The 19,736-nt window shown below is 44.0% G+C and overlaps 1 protein-coding gene across 4 annotated transcripts in view; it reads left to right on the top strand.

Moving 5' to 3' along the window:
- The window catches only part of sipa1l2 (signal induced proliferation associated 1 like 2), a 541,912-nt gene that overhangs the window by 470,230 nt on the left and 51,946 nt on the right, over positions 1-19,736 (top strand). For all 4 annotated transcript variants that reach the window (XM_070884682.1, XM_070884684.1, XM_070884683.1 and 1 more), the window contains exon 17: positions 17,586-17,790. In XM_070884682.1, the coding sequence (XP_070740783.1) occupies positions 17,586-17,790 (205 nt within the window). The remainder of the gene's footprint in view (positions 1-17,585; positions 17,791-19,736) is intronic.

Here is a 19,736-nt window from a genome sequence, read left to right as displayed (position 1 = left end):
GACACTGAGCAAACATCAGGAGATATTTGGGCAAGTGACTAAAAGTTTGGTCAAAGAGGTAGGTTTTAAGGAGGAGAGAGCGGCAGAGAGGCTTAAGGAGGTGATTTCAGAGCTTGGGGCCTTGGCGACTGAAGGCACGGCTGTCATTGGTGGGACAAAGGGAGACATGCAATGTGTCAGAATTGGAAGGAGCGCAGACATTTTTGAGGGTTGTGGGGCTATAGGAGGTTGGAGAGATGGGGAGGGACGAGGCCATGGAGGGATTTCAACAGAAGGATGAGAATTTTAAATTTAAATAGAGGCATAGAGTACAAAAGCACAGAAGTTATAATGAACCTGTATAAAACACTTGGTCTGTCTCAACTGGAGTATTGTGTCCAATTCTGGGCACCGCAGTTTAGGAAGGATGTGAAGACATTAAAGAAGGTTCAGAAAAGATTTACAAGAATGGCTCCAGGGATGAGGGACTTCAGTTACGTGGATAAACTGGAGAAGCTGTGGTTGTTCTCAGAGCAGAGAAGGTTGAGAGGAGATGTGATAGAGGTGTTCAAAATCATGAGGGGTCTGGACAGAGTAGATAGAGAGAAACTGTTCTCATTGGCGGAAGGGTCGAGAACCAGAGGACACAGATTTAAGGTAATTGACAGAAGAACCGAAGGCGACATGAGGAAAAACTTTTTTACGCAGCGAGTGGTTAGGATCTGGATTGCGCTGCCTGAGAGGGTGGTGGAGGCAGACTCAATCACAGCTCTCAAAAGGGAATTGGATAAGTTGGATAAGGAAGGGAAACATTTTGCAGGGTTACTGGGGAAGGGTGGGGGGAGTGGTGGGACTGGTTGAAGTGCTCTTGCAGAGAGCCAGCCTGGGCTCGATGGGCCAAATTGTCTCCTGTGCTGTAACCATTCTATGACTCTCTTCACATACTAAAAAAAACAGAACATGCCGGAAAACACAGCAGGACAGGCAGCATCTGTGGAGAGAGAAATAGAGTTAATGTTTCAGGCCGATGACCTTTCATCAGAACAGGAAGTTGTTAGCGAAGAACAGATTTCACATACTAATATTGTCTAAAAGTGGGATTTGAAGTTATTTTCTGCATTATATGCCCCCATGTTATACACCGTGCCCTGGCACCGGGCAGGGAGATGGCATATTCCCAGGTCCCTTGATACACTCCTTGAAAGAGCTCCTTGGAGATACACAGATGACTTTGGCAACTTTGATCAAGAACTCATCCTCTGAGGTTTTCTTTTTAAGGTTTTCCTACACCTTTCTATTTAAGATTCCATTCAAACCCAGAATTTCCTGGAAAGTTTCAGCATAGCTATGGCATAAGAGCAGAGTTATGCCATTTTTCCCCCCAGGAAATTCGCATATAACTGATTTACACCAGTTTTACGGCGAAACAATTGCAGTGTGCAAATTTCATTGGATCATTTACGCCACTTCCAAGATACTTCCGCTAAAACCTGTTGCTCATTTACATAGCCCCGCCCCTTGCAAAAGACAAATTTACGTGAATAATGCGCTGGTATAAATTTCTGCTCAATTATTGGGGGAACGGAGATTTCTGGAGTTTAATAGGTTTGGGATTTTTTTTATAACTAGAGTGCTGACCCCCTGCGACCCTCACCCCGTGTGTTCACAAGGACTATGCAGCTGGGAATGGCTTTCCCAATGGGAATACCCTGTTCCACTTAATCATGGTTCGAAAGATGAGCAGCAGAGGCAAGAGGCTGAGAGTGAGGCACCAAGACAGCAGACAGCATCCCAATATATTTCCCTTATTAGCGGCACTGCATTTGTACTTGTTTTACCCTGGTTTTTAGGTTCTTGTGTAGGCAACCGAGCTATACAGGAAATTTGGGCTTATGGTTCAATCGGCGCAGAAACCGGCGGCAAGTGCGATTCAGATAATTCAAGACCAAATTGTCTTTGTAGGAAAAGTATTGGATCTAAATTTTGAAATTTATCTATCAATATCTGCATTAGACTCGACTTAAAAATAAATACTGTAATGAATGAAATGTGAATAATAAATGAAATGGCAATATTCTGAAAAGTTATTCCTGCCCCTCATGCACCCTGCCCGTAAAATGGGCATTGCCAATTTTGTAATTAGAATATTTTAAGACACACCAACCTCTCTGTACAATCACAGTCCATCTCCGTATTTTAAGGATGGAAAATCAGCAGTAGGCAGAATTCATTATTTTATTTTTAAAGTACAGTCATACAGACAACCATGAAAGACATGCACTTAAAATAACAATCATAATGGATTATATCAGGTCCTCCCTGAGGTGAATACAGATGAGACTAGACAGGCCCACATCACTTGTCACTGGGACTACCCTGTGGACATGTTTTGAATATTAGCATGGATGTATGGTATGTACGTACACCCAATGCATTTATATGCATACATGGATAAATCTAACTTCTGCAAAACTGTAGAACAGACAGAAGACCAGAGACTTTGTCACCAGCTCCTCAATCCTCAATCATATATTCAAAAAGGAGTTAGATGAGGTCCTTACTACTCGGGGGATCAAGGGGTATGGCGAGAAAGCAGGAATGGGGTACTGAAGTTGAATGTTCAGCCATGAACTCATTGAATGGCGGTGCAGGCTAGAAGGGCCGAATGGCCTACTCCTGCACCTATTTTCTATGTTTCTATATCCTCTCTAAGACTGTATTTCTCCAAAGATAATCGGCCAACTCCTCAAGTCTGTCCTGATAATAACGAGCCCTCAGAATAGGTATAATTTTGAACATCTTCCTCTATACCTTTTCTAGTGCTTCTAAACCTGCCATATGTGAGGACTAAATGGACACGATGCACCCAAGTGCAACTGTGCCATGGTCTTGTACAGCCTAAATAGAGTATTCTTAGCTTTAGATTGTATTTTCTACTAATACAACCTAAAACCCTATTTGCTTTCCCAATGGCCTAGTTACACTTCTGCGGTCCTTCAGTGATGTATCTACTATGACCCCCAGGTCCCTCTCCTGATCCATAGCTTTTAGTGGGTACCCATACATGATAAACACATGCCTGGAGTTTTCATACCTACAGTATTAACACTGCACTTAATCTGCCACATATGGGCCAAGTCCTAACGTATTTAACTTGGCCTGTAACCTACTTATTTGATCTGAATTCCCAGCTCCTATGCAGATTTTTGTGTCACTTTCAAACTTCTGAATGGCTCCATTATTACCCTGATCCAACTCATTAATGATGAACAGCAATGGTCCCAACACCGAATTCTGCAAAAGTCCACTCGTGAGCTAGCCCCCATGCACCTCTATTGCCATTGATAATGACCATCTGCCTATGAGATTGCAACGCGTTGCCTAACCAGCCGACTGCCAATATCACAATGTAATCTATGTGGCACTTTATCAAAGACTTTATGGAAATTACAGTATATAACTTTGCCTGGATAGGCATCATCCACTAGTTTGACAAAGAACTCGATGGGGTTATCGAACATACCCTCCACTTAGTAAAGCCATGTTGAGATTCTCTAAGAAATATCTCGTAACCTTTATAATGGATTCCCATATCTTCCCTAATATGACATTTAACTACCAACTTAGAATTTCCAAAATCTGATTTTCCCCCCCCCCATTCTTAAATATTGAGACCAGATGAGCTTCCCTCCAGTCCATTGAAAGTTGCCCAAAGAAAGAATAACTTGCATTTTTATAGCGCCTATCACTACCTCGGGAGGTCCCAAAGCCATTTAAAGCCAATGAAGTACTTTTGAAGTGTCGTCACTGTTGCAAAGTAAGAAATGTGGTGGCCAATTTGCACACAGCAATGAGATAATGACCTCTTAATCTGTTTTAGGTGTTGGTTGAGGGGTATAAATACTGGCCAGGATACCCTAGATTATGTGCTGTAGTGTCTGGGCTGGGCTTGAACCCACAACCTCTGATTCAGAAGGGAGAATATTACCATGAAGCCACAGCTGACACCTAGTCCTCAGAGAGCTATTGGGCACACAAGCCAATAGGTCAGAAAATACATCTCCTGTTTCCTTCAGTACTCTGGCAGGGGCAGCTGCTCAGACAGCTCAGTCCTTGCTCAGACCAATTCTGCATTTATTTCCAGCTCCACCCCTGAACTGGCACATTGGCATTATCCTTGGTAGTGAAAGCTGGAACATGCGAGTGAGAGAGAGAATATAATTATAAAAAGGAAAAACAAAAAACAATTCAAAGCTGTTCTCATGAACTTATACCATGCCCGAGTTTTGGAGAGGTGAGGACACTTGGGCATTGTGATGGCTGTTATCTTCAGCAGACACTTCTTAATGGCCTGACCCCTGCAGTCTGGCTGCATTTACATTCCATGTGTAGACTATTTAATGACTCTGCCTGTTAGACCTTTAACAATCACTAAAACACAATTACATCCAAAGAGGAGCAACCTTGCTCCTCTCCACATACTCACCAAGTATAAATCAGCTGTTTTCATTTCTTCTTATGCATTGTGGTTCACACAATGTACATGTAATTTGAAATAGATACATATCGCAAAAATTCAACACATTTCCACCGAAACCAGAAATTGTTCGCTCTGAATGCAGGAATAAAATGCCATGTGTAACACACTAAATTTCTTCATGTACCAGTTGTGGTTTTTTTTGGGTGGGTGATGTTTATTTTAAAGAAAAAAAATTGTTTAATTCTAGAATTTTTTTTTTCCATAAGCGAAGTTAATGCTATAATTCAAAAACTATTTTTTAACACAACACAACATTTCTTGACTGCACTGAATGTAAGCCCTCCTTGATAGCTGATTTTATGCACTCTCATATCTTTTATCTTTAAATTCAAGAATCAATTACGCATCAAACATCATTTGTGGCAAAGTATTCTCCATCCTGAAAGTGCCTCTTAATCTCTGTCTGTGTATGTAGTGCTTATCTTCAGATCATGGTCTCTTGTCATTCCTCTTGCCTATTCTCATTTCACCACCTTTTCCCTTGCACACACTTACTTTTTATCTTTTTGTCAGTTACATGGAATTAAGGGTCAGGTGATGACTTAGAGGGCCCAAGTTTCCACACGATAAAAAACGGGCGCCCCTCCGAGCTGGGCACCCGTTTTTCGCGCCTAAAACGGCGTCTAAAAAAAACCGCGCTATTCTCGAGCGCCTTGCAGCTCCATGTCTGCCTGGCGCGGCGTGCAGGGGGCGGAGCCTACCACTCGCGCCGATTTTGTAAGTGGGAGGGGGCGAGTACCATTTAAATTAGTTTTTTTCCTGCCGGCAACCCTGCGCGTGCGCGTTGGAGCGTTCGCGCACGCGCAGTGTGAAGGAAACATTGGCACCCGGCCATTTTTGTAGTTCTTTGTAGCTGTTTAGTTTTTGAACATTTTTTTATAAAAGCACGTTGCCATCAGCACATCAGCACTGAGAAGGCTGCAGGAAGCCTCAGAAGTTGAGCAGCCATTCCCGATGCCCCCCTGCCGTCGGGAATGGCTGCTCAACTTCTGAGGCTTCCTGCAGCCTTCTCACTGTCTCCTTCCCGCCCGCCCTCTGGAACGACTTCCTCCCCCCCCCCCCCCCCCGCTGCGTTCGGTCAATCGGGCCCGCACTCCCTCCCTCCCCCCCTGCCGTCGGGAATAAACGAACGAACTTGTGAGGCTGGCTGAAGCACTTTCACACAGGTAGGAAGATGGTTTATTTAATCTTTTCTTTGCTTATAAATGTTTATTCAGGTTGGATTTATTTGTAGAAGTATAAATAAGGATTGATTGTAAAATTTTATGACTTCCCTCCCCCCCCCCCCCCCCCCCCCCCCACCTCGTTCTGGACGCCTAATTTGTAACCTGCGCCTGATTTTTTAATGTGTAGAACAGGTTTTTTCAGTTCTACAAAAATCTTCACTTGCTCCATTCTAAGTTAGTTTGGAGTACGTTTTCACTGTGGAAACTTTGAAATCAGGCGTCAGTGGCCGGACACGCCCCATTTTGAAGAAAAAATTCTGTTCCAAAGTAGAACTGTTCTACCTGACTAGAACTGCAGAAAAAAAATGTGGAGAATTGCGATTTCTAAGATAGTCCGTTCTCCACCAGTTGCTCCTAAAAAATCAGGCGCAAATCATGTGGAAACTTGGGCCCATAATCTTTAGACAGCCGTTTATTGTCAGCATGCAGACTTTCATCATTCATTCAGTTAAAGTTGGCTTTTTTCAGCAGTACTTCATCTGACTATATTTGGACAATTGATATTAAGGACATTCCATCATATTTTCCCTTCCCTTGCATCTTAAACTAAAGACAGTAAAAAAAAAATTCAAGGCTCATTGATATTTTAACAATAAATAGCAGATTGATTTCACTGAAAAATTCCAGGATCTGGGCGGTTGTTTTCCATTGTTTAACTGGGGGCTGTCACTTAAATGGGTTAGTTTGTCTCTGTTTGTCGACGGATATAAGCGAGTTGTAATAGGTGTCAGCTATGGTGCAGTGACATCCCACTCCCCTTTGAGCCAGAAGGTCATGGCTTCAAGTCCCACTCCAGACACACAATCTAGGCTAACACTCCAGTGCAGTACCAAGAGAACGCTGCGCTGTCGCAGATGCTGTCTTTTGGATGAAGTGTTAAACTGAGGCTCAAGTGGACACAAAAGATCCCCAGGCACTATTTCGAAGCAGAGTAGGGAAGTTCTCCCCAGTGTCCTGGTCAGTATTCATCCCTCAACCGACATCACTAAAACTGATTATCTGGTCATTTATATCTGTCCTATTTGTGGGAGCTTGCTGTGCACGAATTGGCTGCTGTGCACATTACAACGACGACACTTCAAAAGTACTTTGTTGGCTGTAAAGTGCTTTGGGACGTCCTGAGGTTGTGAAAGGCGCTATAGAAATGCAAGTTCTTTCCATCTTCAAAATGATTGGAATTTCACTTGTTCAGTCGAGCATTTTTTTTGTAAGTCATGCCCTTGATCTTCCTGCTGTTGGTTCTTTTCGCGAAACTCGGTATCAGCAAGTACCCAGATGCCATGGCCAATCAGATGGTGGTTTGGAGAACTTGCAGCACATGTGCAGTTGGGACAGGCTGCTTATTTCACCCTTCCTGTCCATTGCATGTTTTTGATTCTGTGTCTGTTAACTTCCATTCCATCTGTCTTCAAATAGAGCATGGTTGGAAAAGTGGATTTGGAGCAGCTGCATGCTGGGTAGGTTGTTCAGGGGACAAGAAGATGCAAACGATGCTGCTGCATTGTATTCTCATCCTTACATTAAATAAATATTCTGGAGAGCACTCGCATATAGAGCGTGTGTCCTAAATCATAGTATAACATGGCTCATTGTGAATTCTGAAACTGCTTTTGGTGAAGAATGACATGAGTTTTCTGACATGAGATCTCCTGCACTCTTCCAATTCTGCCCTTTGCACATCCCCAATTTTAACCACTTCCCCATTGGTGGCTGTGCCTTCAGCTGTCTCGGCCTAAGCTCTAGAATTCACTCCCTCAAACTCTCCGCCTCTCTATCTTTGTCTCCTCCTTTAAGACGCTCGTTAAAAGCTTACCTCACCTCGTCTAATATCTGCATCTGTGGTTCACTGTAAAATTTTGTTAATACTCCTGTGAAGCACCTTGGTATATTTTACTACGTTAAAGGCGCTATATAAATGCAAGTTGTTTTCTAGGAAACGGAAAACTAACATTATATGTGTAATGTATGTAACCCTTGGCAACCTTATCACACCACCACCAGAGGGCCTACCTGTTGGAGTTCCAAGGAATCCCAGCAGCCCTTGGGAGCACTGTATATAAGCAGCCTCCCATGCTGTACCGGCACTCTGGAGTTTAATTAAAGGAGCTAAGGTCACGCTTCCTCATTGCATACAGTACTCAGTTGTATCACTTTATTATGAGCATAACAATATGGGGTAGTTGTGACATTCTACGATAATTTATCCATGGCGTATTATTCTTGGTCTATTTTTTCACCTTTGGGGTTAAAGCCTGGTTCACTTTCTGTTTTAAGCCATGCTCTCCAGGGGTTGAACAGCAGCCCAGCAACAGAGACCAGGTATCTGTTGTTTGAGTCAGGCAGTCATTACTCAGCCTTGTTTAGTAGCTTGCCTGGCAGGCCAGTAACCACTGTTCTCTAAATAAGGTGCAAGTCTCTCTGTTCAAAAAGTGCCAGAAAGAGTTGAATTGATCCCAGGAAGGAATCTGCTGCAGCTGAGCGATGCATACTTTCTGAAGCCCCTTGCTTCGGGTTGAACGTGAAGGAATACCAAGCATATATCCCAAAGGTTGTGTTCCCAGGACACTAGTCCTTCCAAGACCAAGGGACAAGAGTCCTCAATGAGAAGTTAGGCCACTGATCCCAAGTAAATTTGTTGTCAAGGGGCTTTATGTCCGGTGCAGTTGTACTTGAAGTTGTAGTGCTGGAATACATGTTATTTTCTACATCTGTGTAGTTATAATCTGGGCATTGCTGTAACTCTGCAGTTTATCTTTGCTGCTTTCTTAGCTATTTAATAGAACCATAGACTATTACAGCACTGAAGGAGGCCATTCGGCCCATCGAGTCTGCATTGCTTTTCGAAGAGCAATCCAGTTAGTCCCACTCCCTGATCTTTCTCCATAACCTTGCAAATGGTTTTTCCTTCAAGTATTTATCCAATTCCCTTTTGAAGTTATTAAAACTATTCTTTATCTTGTACGCTAAACCACAGTCTGATATTTATTCTGTCACTTTCTGAAGTCTAGGAGATGATGAGGGAATTTGTGATATATCCAGTAAGCTGAGAACAGTAATGAAAGGTTCAGTTCAGCTTCTTGGCATGCTACATTACCAGATATTGCATTAACACAGTCTCTCTCCATCAACAAGGAAGTGTATCTCGGGAATTAGAATCTGGAACCGAGCACTTTGAAAGTAGCTGAATAAAAACAGCATAAAATGAATGCTTTTATTTTTGATAAAAAAGGGCACATAAATGTTTTAGTAAACTGAAAACTCGTGTTATATAGGGTAGACTCTTGTTTTGAAATTACCTCCTTACAGCCTCTTCCCATCCCCCAGTTTCCCGTTCCTCTGATCCTTGGAGAAAGGGGTTAAATTAACAGCTCAGAAACTGTAACTTATTAGTACTTATTAAATTAATAACTTAGAACAGATAAAATAATTAAACAATAAAACTGAAATATCGATTGAATAAAAGCTTTAATTAATTAATAAATGCATAAGATTAGAGATGGCAGGGCAGGTGGTGTGCCGTAACTGCAGCATGTGGGAGTTTGTGGAGATCATCGCGATCCCAAGCAACCACATCTGCAGTATGTGTCTGCAACTCGAGGAATTTTGGCCCAGAGTTGTTGAGCAGGAGTATGAGCTGCAGACATTGTGAGGCATCAGGAAGGGAAAGAGTTACCTGGACACTTTGATCCAGGAGGCAGTCACACCCCTTGGGTTAGGTAGTGGTCGGGGACGGGAGGGTATGACTGCGACTCAAGCAGATAATGGGACCTCGGGTGCAGTGCTAGAGGAGCCTCGGCCTTTGCCCTTATCCAACAGGTATGAGGTTCTTGCTGCCTGTGTGGATGAGGGAAAAGCCTGCAGGATGGATGAGCAGGCTGACCATGACACCCTTGGTGCAGGAGGCCATTCAAGTGGGGGGAGAATGAAAGGGAATGTAGTTGTGGTAGCAGACAGTATAGCCAGAGGGATAGATACTGTTCTCTGCAGCTGTGATGGGGAGTTCCAGAGGTTAAAGACATCTCCTTGTGGCTGGAGAAGAACTTGGAGAGTGAGGGGGAGGATCCTGTTGTCATGGTACACATAGGAACCAACGACATACGTAGAACTAGGAATGAGGTTCTGCTGAAAGAGTTTGAGGAGTTGGGGTCTAAATTAAAAAGCAGAACCTCAAAGGTAATAATCTCTGGATTGTTACCTGAGCCACACGCTATTTGGTATTGGGATAAGCAGATTCGAAAGTTAAATGCGTGGCTCAAAGAGTGGTGTGGGAGGCAGGGGTGTTGCATCATGGGGCACTGGCACCAGTACTGGGGAACGGGGGAGCTGTTCCGTTGGGATGGGTTGGAACCAGTGTCCTGCCGAACCAAATAGCTAGGGCTGTAGACAGGTCTCTAAACTAATGAAGCGGGAGGATTCAGGAACGAGTAAATTTAAAAGCAGCAAGAGAAATGTCAAGGCTCTCGAGCAGAGCAGAGTTTTGGGTAAAAATAAGCAGAGTGGGTCAGGAAGGGACAGAGAGAGTGACAAAGGTAATGGTGCATCAGTGATTGAGGTGACATCAGGGAAAAATAGAAAAAAGTTAAAGGCACGATATCTGAATGCGCGAAGCATTTGCAGCAAAATAGATGAATTAATAGCGCAGATAAAAATGAATAAGTTTGATCTAATAGCCATTACGGAGACGTGGATGCCAAGTGGCCACGATTGGGAACTAAATATTCCAGGATACTTCACTTTTAGAAGAGATAGGCAAAGTGGAAAAGGCGGAGGGATAGCCCTGATAATAACGGATGGGATAAAGACAGTAGACAGAAAGGATCTTAGCTCGGAAAATCAAGAAGTAGAATCAGTTTGGGTGGAGCTAAGAAACAGCAAGGGGCAGAAAACATTGGTGGGAGTTGTTTATAGGCCCCCAAACAGTAGTGATAATGTAGGGCACAGTATAAATCAGGAAATTAGAGGTGCATGTAACTAAGGTAATACAGTAATCATGGGGACTTTAATCTACATATAGACTGGGCAAACCAAAAGTTTTAGTAATAGTGTGGGGAACGAATTCATGAAATGTATACAGGATGGTTTCCTAGATCAGTATGTTGAGGAACCAACTAGGGAACAGGCTATTTTAGATATGCAATGAGAAAGGGTTCATTAATAACCTTGTAGTAAAGAGGCCTTTAGGGAGGAGTGACCACAATATGATAGAATTTTATATTGAGTTTGAAAGTGATTTCATTAAATCCAAAACTAGGGATTTAAATCTAAACAAAGGAAACTATGTAGATATGAGGGGCGAGTTGGCTAATATAGATTAGGAATCTATAATGGCAAGCAATGGCTAGCATTTAAAGAATTGTACATAATTTACAACAAACATACATTCCTTTAAGGCACAAAAACCCCACAGGAAAAGTGGTCCAACCATGGCTAACAAGAGAAGTTAAAGATAGTATTAGATCAAAGGAAGAGGCTTATAATGTTGCCAAAAAGTAAGCCTGAGGATTGGGAGGATTTTAGAATTCAGCAAAGGAGGACCAAGAAATTGATAAAGAAAGAGAAAATAGAATATGAGAGTAAACTAGTGAGAGACATAAAACAGACTATAAAAGCTTCTATAGGTATGTAAAAAGGAAAATATTAGCGACAGTAAATGTAGGTTCCTTCCAAGCTGAAACAGGAGAAATTAAAATAGGGAATAAGGAAACGGCAGAGAAATTAAACAAATACTTTGTGTCTGTCTGTCTTAGAAGAAGACACAAAAAACCTCCCAGAAATAGTGGAAAACCAAGAGAATGAGGAACCGAAAGAAATTAGTAAAAAAAATTTTACTGGAGAAATTAATGAGACTGAAAGCCGACAAAACCCTGGACCTGATGGGCTACATCCTAGGGTTTTGAAAGAGGTGGCTATAGAGATAGTGGATGCATTGGTTGTCATCTTCCAAAATTCCATAGATTCTAGAATGGTTCCCGCAGATTGGAAGGTAGCAAATGTAACCCCGCTATTTATGAAAGGAGGGAGAAAGAAAACTGAGAACTACAGGCCAGTTAGTCTTGACATTGGTTGTAGGGAAAATACTAGAATGTATTAAGGATGTGGTAACACGGCACTTAGAAAATAATCATAGGACTGGACAGAGTCAATACGATTTATGAAAGGGAAATCATGTTTGGCAAATCTTTGAGTTTTTTAAGGTTGTAACTAGTAGAATAGATAAGGCGCCGCACCCCCTGACGTAGGGCCCAGATGGCGCAAATTCCTTACCAAAGCACACAGACTGTTCCCGCTGGTAACTTTCCAGCCCTGCCTTTGTTTTCACCCCAAAAACAAACACCTCAAATCCAGCCCTAGGCCGATATTCTCCAGAGTTTAGAAGAATGACGGGTGATTTCATTGAAACATTCAAAATTCTTACAGGGCTTGACGCAGGGAGTAGATGCAGGGAGTATGTTTCCTCTGGCTGAGGTGTCTAGAACCAGGGGTCACCGTCTCAGAATAAAGGGTCGGCCATTTAGGACTGAGATGAGGAGAAACTTCTTCCCTCAGAGGGTGGTAAATCGTTGGAATTCTCTGCCCCAGAGGGCTGTGGATGCTCAGTCTTTGACTATATTCAAGGCAGAGATCGATAGATTTTTGGATATTAAGGGGATCATGGGATATGGGGATAGTGCAGGAAAGTGAAGTTGAGGTAGAAAATCAGCCATGATCTCATTGAATGGTGGAGCAGGCTCGAGGGGCTGAATGGCCTACTCCTGCTCCTAATTCTTGTGTTCAGGGTCATATGCCATGTGCCCATGAATGGCTACTGGCCAATCACAAGGAAGTATGTGGTGTTGTGATGAGCATGGCCCCATCTGATTTCTTGACCCCCCACCCAGCGTTTGCAGGGCACAACCACGTCTCTGTTTATGGTCGTCTTGGAGTGGTGTAGCTGAGATTGAGAATTTGACAGTGTGGGTTGAAATCTGTATTGCTCTGGTCTGTGGCCGAATGTGCTGGTGCTTCAGTTCACAGCAATGTTCTCTAGCTTAATCACATAGTTCAGAGATGAAGCATCCATCGCCACCATACAACAAGCAGGTCCCAGGTTGCCCCCTTTTTTTAAGACGGGGGGGAAAGGAGTTACCGCTCAGTCGGGGCGGAGTGGCCGACAATCCGCACATTGCCCTCGTCCCTTTACCTGGCGGGGAAGGTTACTGCCTCGCCCGTGTTTCTGCCCCGCCGACCATGCGCTGATCCCTTGCTGCTGCGCGAGGGAAATTGCCTCGCGGGAGCGGAGTGGCCGGCAGTCAGTACCCCCGACAGCTCGGAAGCTGCCGGTGGCTGGGCGGCGCGTCCGGCGCCCTTAAAGGGGAGGGCGCTCTGCCGCGGCCGCCATTTTATTTTAATTGTCGGCCGTCTCTGCAGTCGGCCCAACAATGGTGCCCACAAGTTCGGCCGGACCGTCAATGCACTCTCTTAGGTGCTGGACCGCTAGCCTGGCCAAAGCCTTCCCTGGTGGCTCAGTGGGCGCCACTAAAGTGGCTGCAGAGCTCGCAGCGGCCCTCCCCTTTAACCGAAGGGGAGGCATGTTGCTACGCGTCGCGCTGACATCATCACCCTGCTCGCGACCCGCCTCTGCCCCGCAGCCACCTGAAACACCGCCCCAAACCAATCGTTCAAAAAAAAAAAGGGCAAAATCGCACTAATAAAGTCAATAGTTAAATCGATAAGTGCGCCCCATTTGGGGCAGTGGGCAATTTTGGCCCCATGGTCTGTGATGATTTAGCTGATCTCAGTTGGAGCAGTGTGGCTATTTGCTGTATCCCTTGGTTAAGGAAGGGAAAGTTGATCAGAATTTGGAGTCTGACTGCTATACACCAATCCACACAGTAAGGGGGAGCGTGAACACGGAGTGGACAGACGAGGCATGGCCACCATCTTGTGTCAGCCGTGGCTCAATCACCTCTGAGTCAGAAGGTTGTGGGTTCAAGTCCCACTCCAGAGACTTGAGCACAAAATCTAGGCCGACACTCCCAGTGCAGTACTGAGGGGAGCGCTGCACTGTCAGAGGTGCCGTCTTTTGGATAAGACATTAAACTGAGGCCCTGTCTGCCCTCTGAGGTGGATGTATAAGATCCCATGGCACTATTTCGAAGAAGAGAAGTGGGAGCTCTTCCTGGTGCCCTGGATATTATTTATCCTCAACCAACAGATTATCTGGTCATTATCACTGCTGTGTGTGGAAGCTTGCTGTGTGCAACTTGGCTGCTGCGTTTCCTATATTACAACAGTGACTACACTTCACACATACTTCAGTGGTTGTAAAGTGCTTTGGGGTGACCTGAGGCCGTGAAAGGTGTGAGATAAATGCGAGTTTGTTCATTTCTGTACAGCTGGATAGCCTGATGACTCGTTGTTCAGGCCGATAAATAAAGAATTGTCAATTGGGTGTGGCGCCAGAGGCCAGTGTCAAGGCAGGGAAGATTCGGGGATGGGAGCAGCAATTTAAAAGGAAATGTAGGAAGACACTTGATACTTAGCCAGTATTGGAGGCTTCTGTTTTACAGGCATTGAGCAGCTTAACTTGAGAAATTGTTGCCCCACAGCTCCAAATTTGAGAGTTGTATGAGGAAGTGTTTTTGGAAAGTAAAAGTTTTCATATGATTGGAACAAATAAACCTTTGTATCTGACCTTAATCCTGCCATTAATATTGTCTCAGTTCGGCAGATTTGCATATTTTGTGAGAATGCTACACCCTTGACCTGTTGCCTTCCAGTATATCCCTACACACACCAGCATTGTGGTTGCATTATTACTGTACTTCATTTCCTTTTTACTGGAACAGAGAAGGTAAAGGGGATCTAATAGAAATGCTCAGAATTATGAAAGGTTTCGAGAGGCTACACAGTGGAAAATAGTGAATTGCTAACCAGGGAACACAAACCACTATCCATTAAAGAGTAACGGGGCAAGTCAGGAAGCATTTCTTTAGAAATTGTTAAGGTTCGGAGTGCTTTACCATGTGCCTCTTGAGGCTATAGAATTGAATAATTATTTTAAAAAGGCAGAATAGAAAAAGGATACAGGGAAAGAGCAGAAACATGAATTAAAGTGGATTAACTTGTTGAATTACTAGTCAAATGGCCTCTTTCTGTGCTGTAATTTCTATTACCCTATAATATATTCACCCACAGCTGATTTACTGTAACCTTGTTTTCAATTACCTAACATCGTGGCAGAGATCACCACTTGGCAATTCTGATCTTGGGATTTGATCGCTTTCGGTTGCCAGCAGAAAGAAACTCCTGGTAAACCCCATGACCAACCAGTTGCTTTAATGACAAACCACACGTCATTGATAATCCGCCTGAGTGGAGCTCAAGTGGTTTATGATTGCACCTCAGACCCTCGTGTGGTCAGCTGCTTTGTCGCACTTGCAGCCTCCATGTTGTGTGCTGAATTTTCCAATGTATACCTTCTGGCATATTTACCAATGTCAGAAGAACCACACAGTTACTAAAATAATTTGAAATCGACTTTCCATACAAAGTTGAAGTCTCCTTTGTGACTCTTCACTGTGTCGGGAATGTCTGTATTCGGCAACGATGGGGAAATTGTGTCGTTGGGTTGAACTGAGTTCTCATTCCGTCCACAGACAGAATAAAATGCGGGGTGGGGGTGTTTGCTGACGTCCAGCAAAGGTCATGGCAACCATTCAGCCCGGCCACCGACCCTGCTCTGTGCAGAGGCAGGAAAGGCGAATTGGTGCTCCTGGCCTCAGATGCCATCTTGGCCGTCTCGTTTACCCCGGCAGCGCCATTGGGACACGGAAACTATCGGAAAGAAAAGACCATTGCGTGTGCACGCATATTGTGCCAAAACACGAGGATTGGCTTGGTATCACGAGAGCAAATAGTTCCTCCTGGTGCCTTTAGTCAAGGCCACTTCCATAGTTGGGAGTGGGTGTGGTCAGGTGATGGAGCTGCCAGCAGATGAGTAGCTGGCGGTGGCAGGAGGGAGATGGGGGAGCTCACTCAAGCACAACACTCGTTGGCCAGTGACAAAAATGGGGAGAATTACTAATAGTCATGGGTTGGTGAGAGACCCAATTGGCGCTTGTGGAGGAAGGATTAGATCCTGACAGGGCAGTATCTGAGTGTTTCCCTTGGTACAGAAAGCCAAAGTAAATGTAGAAAAGGCAGTAACGGTGGGGCGGGGACAATTGAAGCATCAGCAAGCCTTTGTTATCTAAATCCGGCTGCACATCACATGCTGTTAATCAATGCAGAAAGGCATGATATTAAAATAAAGTCATTTCACATTAAAATCAAGCAGGGCACAGGATGATTTTTAATAAATACTGCCAGGGCTGCCAGCCTCACATTTTCCTGGGAGCCATCACTGTCATTAGGTTTTAAAAGGTTTATTTGATTTTATCAAGATTTCAGCAACTGTGTAATGTATAATTAGTTACTCGAAATCTGCTATAATCCGCTGAGCATTTCTCAGGATATGTAGTCAGCTTGTCGATCGACACACATCAGCCATCCCCACCCCACCCCCAGCTCTCCAAATTTCAGATGTCAGTGGAGATTACCACGCTCTTCACATGTCGCAAAGGGGCTTGAAGGCTGACAGTTCCATTTAAATGATGTGGCACATTGCATGCACGCTGCGTACAGAGCATAAGAACACGAGAAAGTACAGATTTGTTGGTCGTTAACTTAGAATCTTCTCGAAGTTTTGGGGGGGGGGCGGCGGTAGAAGTATCTCTACAAACTTTAAGTAAAAACAGAAAATGCTGGAACTACTCAGCAGGTCGAGAGAAACAGTTAACGTTTCAGGTTGCTGACCTTTTGTCAAAAATGGAAGATGTTCAAGATTTAACAGTTTTTAGGAACGTACAGAGCCAGACAAAAGGGAGGGGAGTCCCTGACTCTGTACTTACTTTAAAAACTGTTAAAATGCCTTCTAAATATTAACTGTAGTAGATAGGCAAATAGCGTGTAACCTAAACAATGAGATCAGTTCTGCTTTCAATCCAATAAACGGTCCCTGTGGCTGAATTGGTAACTGCACCATCTAGATTGGTACCAGCTTCAATTTCTGACATATCCCAAAGTTAATTATTAGAATTACGTAGAAATTGCAATACAGAACCAGTGTGTGCTCGACTTTACTGTCCACACAAGCAGTAGTCTTATTCCCATGTAGCCGCCCTGTTCCCATATCCCTATATCCCTCTTTCCTTCAACCACCTTTACAACCCATTCTTTAAATGTTGACGTGGTCTCTGCTCCAGTCACTAATTCTGTTAATAGATTCCACACCTTCACAATCCAGGACAGCAGTAGGAGTTCTACCATTGGTCGAGTGCTCCTGGTAGGGAGGGGGAGGGGGTGTGGAAATGCTGGAATGTGTGTATATATGGACATCCAGTGAAGACTTGATACGATGCCCCGCATTTTTGATATCCTGCTGCTGTCCCGTCAGTACTGCACTGAAGTGTTAGCCTGGATTACATGCTCATGGCTGTGGAGTGGGGCTTCAGCCCACAGTCTTCTGATTCCAATAAGTGAGTGAGCCAAACTGACCCTTAACCTGGGCAAGCCATACTCTAGCATGAGTCTGTGCTTTCAGGGAAGGATAGCAATGCAGAATCAAACATCAGAAATGCTATAAGCCTTTTTGTGGGAGAGGTTTTAAAGTAGCTATTTTATTTTTAATGTAATTGAAATTATGCCTCACTCCTTTACACTCTAAATACAACTTTTGGGTGCCATGGTATTACAACATTCAGTGGAAGAATGTAGGTTGTGTTTAATGCTGCTGTCTTCTCTTTTCCCGTGTTGTGAAGATTTCTGTTTCTGGGAATTTGTCACCGAAGAAGTCGCTGTATCGCACGCTCTCTGACGAAAGCATATGTAGTAACCGGCGAGGCTCCCGAAGTTCAATGCTTGAACAAGCACTGCCGAATGACATCCTATTCAGCACCACCCCACCTTACCACTGCACCTTACCTCCACGGGCCTCGCTCAGCCCCTGCGCCTCTGGCCTGCGAAGTGAGTAAATACCAGCGACATTTTGCCCTGTGATAATCGTGGAGCGCTAGATGCAAAATAATGTTTTCCCCTTCTGTGAAATAGCTGATTGGATGTGTACTCAAAAACTGGAACTAAACGAAATTTTCTGCAATGATTACAAAGAGCATCTTGCGATTGGGCATCTTTATGTCGAACAAGTGCTGAGAGTGTTTGCAAACGGCAAGAAAAGTGCATTTTGTTCTGAACTTTGGGAGGTTTTCAGAGGACTTCTGATGGGACAAGCTGATCTTGCTGCAACGGTTTCTCAGAGCCTATATTTCCAAGCTGGGGCTGTCTCCTCTATCACTTGGAGACTGGTGCTTTTTTGTTTCACAGATATTTTCAGCTCCTTCCCGTGTGGGTCTAGAGGAGAATATCTTTCTGGTTTTGAATGTTTGTTACCTACCAGGTTTCGCTGGTAATCTCGCGACAGTTGCAGTGTGACTCACAATACTCAGTAATTCACTTTGACAAACATATATTATGCAAAAGATCGCAAGTGTGCTAAAAATATCTTGTTTTAAATCACAGCGGTGACCACTGCAATGAAAGTGAAACTTTTCAACAGACTGGACTAAATTTTTAAAGTTGTAATTGTTTTATAAAAACCGTGGTGAAACTGACCAAAGCACCGAGTTTAGCGAGAATAGGTACTGTCCCGGCTGTGAGGGATTGTTTGGGGAGCCAAGGGGAGGGGCAGAAGTTTTCCATCCAGTTCCACTTTATAATCCACCAGGATTACAATGCAGCATCTTTAGAGAACAAAACAGGGTTAATGGTGGCACATTGGTGCGACACATTAACATAACATAAGAATTAGGAACAGGAGTAGGCTATCTAGCCCTTCGAGCCTGCTCCGCCATTCAATAAGATCATGGCTGATCTGATCGTGGACTCAGCTCCACTTATCCGCCCTCTCCCCGTAACCCTTAGTCCCCTTATTGGTTAAAAATCTATCTATCTGTGACTTGAAAACATTCAATGAGCTAGCCTCAACTGCTTCCTTGGGCAGAGAATTCCACAGATTCACAACCCTCTGGGAGAAAAAATTCTTTCTCAACTCGGTTTTAAATTGGCTCCCCCATATTTTGAGGCTGTGCCCCCTAGTTCTAGTCTCCCCCACCAATGGAAACAATCTCTCTGCCTCTATCTTGTCTATCCCTTTCATGATTTTAAATGTTTCTATAAGATCACCCCTCATCCTTCTGAACTCCAATGAGTAAAGACCCAGTCTACTCAATCTATCATCATAAGGTAACCCCCTCATTTCTGGAATCAGCCTAGTGAATCGTCTCTGTACCCCCTCCAAAGCTAGTATATCCTTCCTTAAGTAAGGTGACCAAAACTGCAGCAGTACTCCAGGTGCGGCCTTACCAATACTTTATACAGTTGCAGCAGGACCTCCCTGCTTTTGTACTCCATCCCTCTCGCAATGAAGGCCAACATTCCATTTGCCTTCCTGATTACCTGTTGCACCTGCAAACTAACCTTTTGGGATTCATGCACAAAGACCCCCCAGCATGTTGTAATTTCTCCCCATTCAAATAATATTTCCTTTTACTGTTTTTTTTTCCCCAAGGTGGATGACCTCACATTTTCCGACATTGTATTCCATCTGCTAAACCTTAGCCCATTCGCTTAACCTATCTAAATCTCTTTGCAGTCTCTCTGTGTCCTCTACACAACCCACTTCCCCACTAATCTTAGTGTCATCTGCAAATTTTGTTGCACTACACTCTGTCTCCTCCTCCAGGTCATCTATGTATATTGTAAACAGTTGTGGTCCCAGCACCGATCCCTGTGGCACACCACTAACCACCGATTTCCAACCTGAAAAGGACCCATTTATCCCAACTCTCTGCTTTCTGTTAGCCAGCCAATTCTCGATCCATGCTAATACATTTCCTCTGACTCCGCATACCTTT

Source organism: Pristiophorus japonicus, chromosome 7, assembly GCF_044704955.1.
Source record: "Pristiophorus japonicus isolate sPriJap1 chromosome 7, sPriJap1.hap1, whole genome shotgun sequence".
Lineage (NCBI taxonomy): Eukaryota > Metazoa > Chordata > Chondrichthyes > Pristiophoridae > Pristiophorus > Pristiophorus japonicus.
This window is presented reverse-complemented; position numbering and strand designations above follow the sequence as displayed.